This window comes from Thunnus albacares, chromosome 17, assembly GCF_914725855.1.
Source record: "Thunnus albacares chromosome 17, fThuAlb1.1, whole genome shotgun sequence".
In the NCBI taxonomy this organism is placed as follows: Eukaryota; Metazoa; Chordata; class Actinopteri; order Scombriformes; family Scombridae; genus Thunnus; species Thunnus albacares.
In genome coordinates this window covers 13,219,366-13,230,498 of record NC_058122.1, presented here as the reverse complement: position 1 = coordinate 13,230,498, position 11,133 = coordinate 13,219,366, and the positions used below count along the sequence as shown (strand labels likewise).

Below are 11,133 nucleotides of genomic sequence, written 5' to 3'. Positions count from 1 at the left end.
CAGCACAGTCAAATCTTCTCTCTGCCATAAAGGAACAGAAAACAACGACAAGATCGCGGTATTGATAAGATGCAGTCAGGCAGATGCACATACAACATCAGGGAAACTCACCATATCATAACTCACCAGAAATGTCATCATACTTTAGCCCATCTGCAACATTTCATACAATGAATCAATTAGACCAACATGATCCAGATACAAACAGGATCAAGCTCTCATATCACCACAATAATACATCCTGTATATGCCACCCTTACTCTGATAAAGTAAATTTGCTTATCATGTGGAAAATCCAGGCTTAAAACACAAATAAACACACAACATTCACTATATTTACATTCCTTGCATATGTTCTGTATGGTGTTTAACAGTTTAACATATACTACTTGCTGCATCAGTAGTAACAACCAGGATTATTGCTAGACTTGAAGGTCTGCTTGGGCACTGGACACTAGCACATACATCATAGATAATTAAATCAAATCAAATTAGTTCAAAATCAATTTTATTTGTTTTTGTTGTATTGTATGTTGTTGTATACATATATACACATGTATATATGTGTTATCAACATTGTAAGTAAGCTTAACAAGGAAGGAGTGCAATATCCAAATATTGCATAAAATATTATGTAAAGAAGTTCAGTTCACTCATCATGGTTAGTATTCAGCCTTTAATAATATTGATGACTGCATGACTACAGCATACTGCACAGCTGACAGGTTTCTTTAACACCTTGATCTTAATGTGCAGATTTAAGCTGGGATCCAAGACCCACTAAGATTATGAGACAATGGGCCGCTGAACACAGACAAGTACTGTAAAAGGCCCCCCACTCTTCCTACATAGGAGCAAGATGTGTGTAGTTCACACATTAGATGAAGAGAAGCTGTCTGGGGCGTGCCTATAATCAAAAGCATTTCAAAGGCTTGCTTGCTTTTTAATATGTCTACTCATTTCCACACTAATATGTACACATTTCAAAAACATGATGCTTTAGAAAGCAATCTGAAACACCGGTAAAATGTGAAAACTGATGAACCTTATCATCTTCTAAGGTGTTCATACACCCTTTTGAAAGACACATCCCTGCAGAGAGCTGACTACTGATGGGTTTAGATAAGAATGATGACTGTTTTTAATTATTCATTTTTTCTTTCCATCATCTGGAATGAAGTAAATTGTATTAAAGTGAATTGACCTGGAGCACAGTGTACTGAACTGATGATGCTCTGTGCTTTGTCTCCAGGGAAAGTCTCTGCTCTGTCTCTTCTAAATCCTTGCAATAACTTATTCATGTTTCATTGCAGCCAATCACGAAACCCGTGTCTTGTCGGTGACATAGCTTTCTGTTTCTGGAAGACTGCATGAGTATAAAACAGTGATGCAATCAAGGCAAACAGTGATTCCTGGGCTGTTGTATGAAGATCATTAATCAAATCACTATATTATACTCAAACAATATGCAACAAAAGCAGAAACACATTAAGCAGTCACCAATTGTGGAAAGAAAATAGAAAAACATATGCTTCAGTAACAGTGGAAATACTTTATAGGCATTCACAAAAATGTCCCAGTAGATGATCCAGAACAAAGTATATTTATGAAAAACCTGCAAGTCTACATTATTGGACACAGGTGGAATGGTGAGACACCCTCTGTGTGTGTCCTTAAACTGACCCCTCATTCTGATTTAGTGGGAAAGAAAACAAGCGTTGAACATTAAATGTTGACACTATGCTGACCTCTAGTGGCCATATAGCAAAAATACATATTTATATTCTCTGGATTTTAAGTCAGAATAGCATCTTCCTGTGTCCGCCTGTAATTATCAGTGTGGTTGCAGTGCAGCACATTCCAGATGTGATGGGTAATGCTCTTGTGATAGTCCTGTGACCTCTCAGTATCCTAAGCCCCAACCTGACTGTCATCAGGCCTTCATGTGTTAAAGTCATGTGTTTAGGAGTGGATCATTCACACTCACTTAGTGTGTGGGAGAGACTGCCTGACTAAGCATGACTGAACAGGCACAGACAAATATTTAGTGTTGTGCAAGAGTGTGATATGTTTCTTTAAAAAACACCAGAGAGCCATGAGAGACAGGATCTTATCCAAGAACTCATCACTGGGAAATAATGACCTCCAGATAAATGCTGCATGGGTAGAACAGAACATCAAGCACATCGTTCCCCTCTGTATTAATTAATTATCTAAATGTGAAATTTACCTTTTTATGTTTAAATACTATAAAGTTCTTTTATTTCACAACTTCTGCTTAAAGCCATTTTTCTTCATGTGACTGTTTTGCAAGACTGTGAATTTGCTGATGGAAGTGATTCTAATGAAAAAAAGGAAGATTGGAATGAATAATGAAGAAAGGAAGAAAAGGAAGAAGGAACATTTTCTGGAATGTGAAATTAAGATTGAATACTTTTACATAATTTGTATAACAAGCAATGCAGTTTGTGTAGTGAAACAAAAAGTCACTACCTTTAAAGGCCCTGCACATCTATGGTACTACTATGTCAAATGTTTGATTGACATCCTGCTGACTCTCTTGTCTGCTTTGTTCCACCTATTAGGGTGGGACAAATTACACCTTTATCATCATCTTCGATTGATTGATTTGGTTAACTTCATGTACGCCCCCAGCATACTGTGGCTCTGCCCACATTAAATCATCCAAGCCAACTGAAAACACATGTGTAGGTGTGCATGGCCTTAAAAAAACTCTGACTCAAAGCACAGGTCACTGTATAAAACAGGCCACACATTTGTCATGATGGTTCAGTATTGTTTTTTATATTAAAAGTGGCTTGAATTACTACTTGTAATGTAAAAAGGCTTATTAACCTCATCTGAATATCTGAGAATGAATATTTGACATTTGTCAGGTGGCCAGAAACACATTTAGCTCCCTAACTTCTAGATAGTACAGTAGGCAATTTTATGCTAAAACTTCAGCCATAACAACTTGTTGTGGTGTTCTTCTGCCACACTAGAGGCAAAAACAATTAATACAGCTTTAACACATCATGGGTGAATGTGCATTAAAGGTGCCCTGTGGATTTTTCATGTAAACAAACAAAACTTATGTTTACATCGAGTGTTATGCACCCAAATGCACTGCATGTATCTTCGAGGTGTAACCAAAGTGTTGAATGCATTTCCTTCCTCATAAAACAAGGCAATTAAGCCCAATTTAAAGTATTTTAAATCCTGCATTGTTTACATTTATGTTTACTAGCTTTCTGTGTTCTTCTTCCCTGCCTTTTCTGGTGCATTGCTGCATTACAATCATTCAGTCATTAAGTGGAATAGTTTGAAACCATTGGCAGGACTATTTATCACTTCCCCTGTGTGCATGTACACAAGGCAAACAAACAGGGACCCACTCAAAAAAAAAACCAAAAACTGCTCCATAGTGCTACTAGAGGTTAGAAACACCACAGAGTGCCTTTAATAAGTTGTAACTATGTGAGTTGTGACACAAACAGGTTAATTAAATGTTTGATTACACCTACTGTAGGTTCTCTGATAAGTTAAAATCATATGTGCAATGAATGTCAAAATATCATAAATCCTTCAATATAATGAATTCTTCACTAGAAAGTTTCAATGCTGAAGTGCAAAAACAGTGACCTCTCTATTAAGAAGGTAATTTAAAATGCATCATTCAAGAAACAATTATTGAATGAATTATGAAGTGGTGTCACCCTGCAGGAGAAGGACTACCCCAGGCAGACAGAGACATAGACAATCTGTTTATCAGATGTAACGGTTCTAGTCTATCTCATATGCTGCCTGAAAGAAGCTGTGTTGGTGTTATGCTAACTAAAGGAAATGGGACAAAATGTGACAGTCTGAGTGCTCTATCTAGGCTGCTGCTAATGAAGCAAAGCACTTGTTTGGTTTTGCTGTCAACTTTTCCACTGCCATCGTTGTTACCTGTCAGAGGTGTTGCTGCATTACAATATAGCTCAATAAACAAATGTAATAAACCTCTTACACCATCTTAAAAAAACACGACAGCTTTAATGTCTTACAGGAGTGTAACAGTTAAAAAAAACAATGCTGTGCAAGGCTGTCAGTGGAAAGAACGGGGGCTGGGTTGGTATTTGGTATTTCCTACCACATGTTTCCTATTAAGAGAGCATACACACCATGGTCAGACCGCTGAAAACAGAGAGAAACTGGTTAGTATTCTGTGTCAAAACACACTGATCATCACGTTTTCTTGGTTCCCAGAAGCTTAGGTCGTCTGAGTCACAGAGTTGAGTAATTACAAGATACTTTTTGTGTGCATTGCGTTGTGATATTTCCAGAATTGCTGGCTTAAACTATTACTGATGAGTAATGTAAGGCATTATACGTTAAGTCAACAAAGGACACTTTGTTCTTAGCAAACACAGTTCTCCCTCTCCCCCAGTCGCTCCCTTTCTTTTTGTTGAGTTCTGTATTCATAGCTCTTATTACTATACTGGTCATTATTTGAACAGCATTTGAACAAACACTGTAATACGGAACAGCCAATTCAGACATTCAATTTCTTCTGGAACCACCCAGTCACATGGGATGATGGGAGGAGGAAGAGGGAGGGGGCATTAAGAAGTTTCATGGCAGTCGTCATTCTAGTTGTACTGGAGGCACTAAAAACAGCTTTTTCCTCCATTAGACTTACAACATACAATAGCAACTGTATTGAAATTGTTCCTTCCTATTTTGGTTTTACTACCCTTTTTTGTGCGTCACACAGGACCAAGCAGCTCGAGCTCTACGTTGATGGAAAGTCACAGGTAGGCCTCTTTACAAATTGGCACTTATATAATGATCAGCAGCTGTTGCCATTGTGTTAAACGAATGGTATCTGTGTAAAATCTAAATGCTGATACACCTGATTTAGCCTCTATGGATTTAGCTGACATTACATTATTATTCCACCACTAGAGTATGAACATAGTATATATTTTTTTGCTGTCAAACATGTTTTTATTAAAATATTTCTTGATGTTGTAAGCTTTATCCAGCGACACTGTCAAACAAAAGAGGGTGAGGCACAAAAGCAAAACAATTATTGAATGAAAGTGCTTCAGTGTCCAATGTTGCTCTAATTGATTTAAAATGGATTTACGAGGCACGGGATGTCTGGCAGGAAATGACCAGGCCTCTTCACTATAAACAACAGACTGACTGCATTCTTCTCATAACAAAATACAGTACAAGGAAGCAAGAATCTACTAATGGTGATTTAGTGTATGATTAACCTAAGTATAACACAGTCACACTAATTTATGTTGGTTGCATCACTGAGAGGGGCTTTTAAGGATGGGCAGCATTATCAGAGAGAAGAGCTTTTACTGTAAACAGTATGCCTCTCCCCCTAAGCAAATGATAACGTAAATTGCTGCTGTTCACCGCTTCTATCTGGTTTCCTTGAACTGAGAGCTGCTGTAGTATTCATGTAGTTTGACATTTCTTTCAGTCACACACACTGCACTGTGTCTATAAGAAAATTCTGACCGAGCAAGCAAAGCATTTTAATTTATCTTAGTTTCACTCAGAAATCCTGCTGTTACACATATGATTCCTGGTAAAAGGTTGCTGTTAAACTTGAGCATTGTATTTATGTCACATTAACAGGCTATAGCTGACAAATGCTCACTGTTGTGTCCACGGCAAAGAGGATGTCCAATGTGTGATTTCAGAATGTTGATCCACTGGAAAGGTCGCATTGCTTCCACCACAGTGGTCAAGCAGTGCATTTCTTTACTTCCTCCTGCCCTTGTTTATGAGTTTATTCAAATCCACCCTAGTTCAATAAGCCAGTGTCATATGATGTGCGTCATTTGTTGTAGATACCAATCAACATCGGAAATGTTTATGAGATTTTACTGTAAGACTCTAAACCCTCTTTTCCCAACATTTACGTCAGATAAAATTCCTTTTTTTCCCTGACAGCATTTCTAAGATAACCAAACAGATTACATAATACTTCAACGTGGTTGTGCTAGTGCAATGCTGTGTTTGGCTCCAGTTTGTGTTTAATAAAGTATACACTTCCACTAGCTTTCATACATTGCTTTTATTATGTAATCACACAAGTGTTAAACCAGTGTTTGTCACCTCTATCACTTATCATTTATTATATACAGATGGGTGACAAATTAAAGTAAAAACCACATAAAGTGTCTTAGTAAGGTGTTGGACAACCATGTGCTACCAGTACAGCTTCAATGTACCTTGGCATTGATTAAACAAGTCTCTGAACTCTACTGGAGGGATGAACACCATTCTTCCAAAAGATATTCCCTCATTTGATTTTTTGATGATGGTAGTGGAGAGCGCTGTCTAACACATCGGTCCAAAATGTCCCATAGGTGTTCAATTGGATTAAGATCTGGTGACTGTGAAGGCCATAGCATATGATTCACATCATTTTCATACTCTTCAAACCATTCAGTGACCCCTTGTGCCCTGTGAATGGGGGCATTGTCATTGAAATGGAAACATATACACTTATGTTATTGTCTTAAGATTATGTTACACTGCCTTATAGTCAAAAGCTCATTGTAAGACTTTATGACTCTGCTTCCCGTGTGAAAATGTTCCTAAGAGGTACTATCAAAGGTGAAGTGTGGGACTCGGTCACTGTAACTTTAGAGGGAAAGTCCAGGGAGGAAAGGCAGATAAGGATTTGGCCTTCAACTCTTAACTCTCAGCAGAGACCAAAAGAAACTCCCTAGAGAGCCGGTGAATTAATTAAAAATAACTGTTAGGGTGATGAATATGGGATGATTGTGATGCATGTGGTTGTATATACAAATACCAACACTGAACTTCATTCAGTATCTCTTCTCTCTAGTTTGCCTAGCAAACTGGGAGATCCAGACTTGCAAATAAGTATTCTGGATATTGCAATAAAACTCTGAAAGACAACTTGCTCTCTGTGAAATCATCATACATAACAGAGCCACAGGATCCCCTCACTGTAGGGGTCAAGCATTCAGACCTGTACCAGTTTTTCCTTTAATTTGTCACCCATCTGTACATTTGGTAGACCTTTCTTATTAAATTCTTCACTAAAAGTTAATATATTTACTTTTTTACTTGAAAGCCAATAGTTCCACTTAAAGAATGAGTCATACATGTTTCTCATATCCAGTAAAGATATCTGAAGATGGAAAAAGGATACCCTCCACAAGAATCAGCTCCACCCTACCCTGGCCCACCTCTGGACTATGGGGGTGCAGTGCCTCAGCCAGGGATGTACCCTCAGCCAGGGATGTACCCTCAGCCAGGGATGTACCCTCAGCCTCAGCCCGGTTTCGCTCCTCCCCCTGTAGGCCCTCCACATGTTGGATACCAGGGAGGTATGTGTCTGCGGTCACTGCTTGGGTTCTTTCAGTTTTGAAACGTCACAGTAACCTTGACTGTGGTTATCTTTTCCCTTCTGAAACCTAAAAAAAAAAGTGCATTTGTCTTACAGTCAGTCATGCTTTGTATAACATGCAAGCAACTTATATTCACAAAACCACCCATTATAAAAAAGGATGTTAAAATACAATACCCTATAAAAATCCACAGATAAAAAAGATTGCCTCCCTGTATGTATTATTTAGAATGGTAGTCAAGTTTTGGTGGGTGATTTATGGAAATATCTGTTCCTTCCCTGCTCTGGTAAACTGTGTGTTTCATCTGCTAGGTGTTCCTTTAAATGCAGGCCCAGCTGCACCTACCACAACAGGTGAGGTGATGCATCTGATGTGAGACATGACACACATGCAATCTTTTACCATTTCTCAGAATATGTGCATAGAAAACACACATGCACATGTTAAAGGTTCATATACACACAGCACATACAATTACACTATTTTGTGAACACACATATGTGAACAGATATTTGATATATTTCAATTCTGGTTTGTGAAAAGAGGACAACTGCCTCTGCACAGCAAGACAGAGTCAGTGGGTGAAGTCCTTCCTTACTGATCTAAAGAATAGCCCATTTGTAGCCTGTGTGCATAACAAAAAGCTATTGTTCACTGTTCATTCTTGTGGTGTTCAGTCACATTTTTGAGTGTTTCTTTTTGTAACATGAAGAAGAATTCCCATTACAGGTATATTACCTCTTCACATAAACATACCAATATAAACCACACAGCTCATATGAACTCTGGGCTTCTCATGTATTGTAATTGTCACATTTACATTGTTAATGAGTCATTGACAATTTCACACTACACAAAAGAAAAACAATCTGAATTACCCTTAAATTTAAATAAATTTAAACTTACAATAAAAAACTTATATTACAATATAGTGAAACAACAAAACTGTGAACTGCCTTAAGTTACAGTTATTGTAGAGCTGTCAGCCTCTGCTGGTCTTTCTAAGTCAGTGCAGTCAGTACATTTGGCCCCTGATCCTCTAGTAATGCTCAGCTCCACAAGTGCACAGTCTGCAGAAACAGCAGGAATGTCCTACTGGCTGACAGGCTGGCCGTTACACTGCAGTGACACATATTGTTAAATTTTGTGTTAATGTGAATGGTATGCGCTAAATAGCTGAACACTGAATGTTTTGATCTGCATATTTGTGTCTGAGTGTGTCTGCATATATCCACAAGAGGTCAGCATTTATCTTTTTTGTGCAATCAAATGGTTCAAAAATTACTGTACATTCAATAGTTTTACATCATTTGTTAACTGTCTGGATTTCAAATATAGGAGATGCCAATCTGATGTCATGGTGTACAATCATGTGAACACCACTGCCAGCTTGATTGGCTAGTATTATCTTCTAAAATGTGTTTAGTGTGGTAGAAGATAAAATACTGCAGTGAGAAATGGGTGCAGAAAGATGGCACTATATACACTCATTTTAGGCTGATAATCCATATGAAGTATTAATGTTATGTATTGTGCATTTCTCATTTTCAGTGACTCACGTGGTTGTAAGGCCTGCACTGCATGACGTCCCAGGACAAACGGTGTGTCCCCACTGCCAGCATACAGTGGTCACCCAGACAGAGCACACAGCAGGCCTGATGACCTGGGCTATCTGCGGCGGCCTCGCCCTCTTTGGGTAAAAGAGGAACTTAGTGCACTCTGTTGATTTTTGAGGAACAGAAAATATAAAGAGAGATATTTTGAACTGTAAAGGTGAAACTATAGAAGAAAAAGTTCCTGTTTTACAAACTGAGATGTAATTCACTTTGTTTCCTTTCACAGGTGTTTTATCTGCTGCTGTATCCCGTTCTGCATCGATTCCTGTAAAGATGTGGAACATCGTTGTCCATCCTGCCACAGAATCATCTACATATACAAGCGAATATGAAACTATCCTGATTGTGGATTGGGAAGAGGAAGTCACCTTATTTCTAGAGCATTTCATATTCATCAAAGTATATTGAACACCAAAGGTTTTTTTATTCATTTGTAACTTTGTATACTTAGTAGTTATTTGGTGGCTCTTTTCCTTTGTTGAATTTGTTTCGTTATACTAAGATATACATGCTAATGTGTGAGGAAAAATGTGGCATGGGAGGAGAGGATATAGTAATGTAATGTAATTTTAGCCGATGAACATACAGTACCAAATATTGAATGTTAAATGGAAAATATTGAATTTTATTGTTTTATTGACCCTCAGGACAATAATTTTGACAATGTTTCCCTCTGAAGTAGAAGTGACTGAGTCCCTCCATGTAAAGGTGTAAAAGAATTATACAGTTACATAAAATGGAAATATTACTCTGCTTTCCTGACATGAAACTCTCACTGGAGCAGAAAAGTAACTAAATTCATTTACTTAAGTGAGGTTATTGTATTTTACTGTATTTTCTTCTCTACTACCTTTGCAGATTGAGATTTTAAAAGGACATATATCAAGTGATAAAATACATCATTATAGATGAAACTACCCGGCATTATATAAGGTATGTTAATATAATGTAAATATAACATGAAAATGCTGATTACATGTTAATGTGTGTGTCTGTGTATATATATATATATGTATATAGCTTGATAGCTAGCTAGCTAGATAGATAGATATGAAAAGGTATAGTTCCTAAAGGTAAAGTCCACCCCTAAGAGATGAACCAATATGTCACCACTTAGTGTAAACCTGAGCCTACCAGCAAGTGATGCACTGACGGCATGTTTCCCAGGTAATGGAGAAAATAAAGAACATGGCCTGTAGGGTTCTGACATCTTTGTGCAGCACCAGGCACTGTGACAGCTGTGACTTTGCCCATTAAGTAAACCAAAGAGACCAGCACACAGTTGCCTCAGCATTACAATGTAGCGGACCCATGGTGGCCAAAATGTGTATTGAGTTGTTGGGATAGTAGAATATACTGTAGGCTCTGAACCAATAAAGCATGTTTACAGACACAGTTATCATTTAATTTTGTGATCATGCAGCCCCTACCTACAGGGCAGGAAACAGGTATGTTATAGCTCAACAGTTTGGTACAGGCTTTGTTAAATTTATTCACATTTAGTAACAAAGTCACAACAATTACAACGTGAATACATTTTTTGCATTCATTCCTTTATATTAAAAAAACAATAGATGCATAATGGAACAGCATTAGATGTGTGGTGTGTGATCCTGACTGCACCTTTAGCTCTAATGTTCCTCTACTACAGCATTCAGCACCAAAAACAGCCCTGCTTTAAAGCAATTCAGCAAGCTGTGTTGGTGGGGCAAATACGATCCAGGGAGTTCAGTTGGAGTTACAGATCTATGCATCAGACTGCTATCAGAGAAGATAATTCTTTAAAAGAAACCACATGACACAAGGGAAACTGAAGGGATGTAAATAAATGAAAGACCTGCAGCCTCACACAACAGACATCGACTTTGACAACACCAAATAGTCATCAACAGCTATTACTGGACACTGTTAGATAAACTAACAGTGCCTTTGCAATCAACAATTTTAGCAACAAAAGAAACCTGTGATGACTGTAACTGGATTAACTTGTCCACAAGAAACTATGCTTAATTTCTTAAATGATATTATTTGAAAAAGCAATTCCTCCAGCAGGAATTGGAGGATACAAAATAGATAACTTAATTTTGTTTCAGAATCATTGATTTAAGAGAGCCATCACCTCT

At 37.8% G+C, this 11,133-nt stretch overlaps 1 protein-coding gene across 2 annotated transcripts; it reads left to right on the top strand.

The window, feature by feature from the left end:
• The first annotated feature begins 4,582 nt into the window (after window positions 1-4,582).
• On the top strand, window positions 4,583-10,403 carry LOC122966490 (cell death-inducing p53-target protein 1 homolog). 2 transcript variants are annotated; one of them, XM_044330778.1, is made up of 5 exons: window positions 4,583-4,799; window positions 7,166-7,373; window positions 7,706-7,747; window positions 8,946-9,090; window positions 9,237-10,403. In XM_044330778.1, exons 2-5 carry the CDS (start codon window positions 7,181-7,183, stop codon window positions 9,340-9,342), a joined length of 486 nt encoding a protein of 161 aa, XP_044186713.1. In that variant the 5' UTR covers window positions 4,583-4,799; window positions 7,166-7,180; the 3' UTR covers window positions 9,343-10,403. The 2 variants fall into 2 exon arrangements, with proteins under 2 accessions (XP_044186713.1, XP_044186714.1); XM_044330779.1 differs by lacking the exon at window positions 7,706-7,747.
• The last annotated feature ends 730 nt before the right edge of the window (window positions 10,404-11,133 follow it).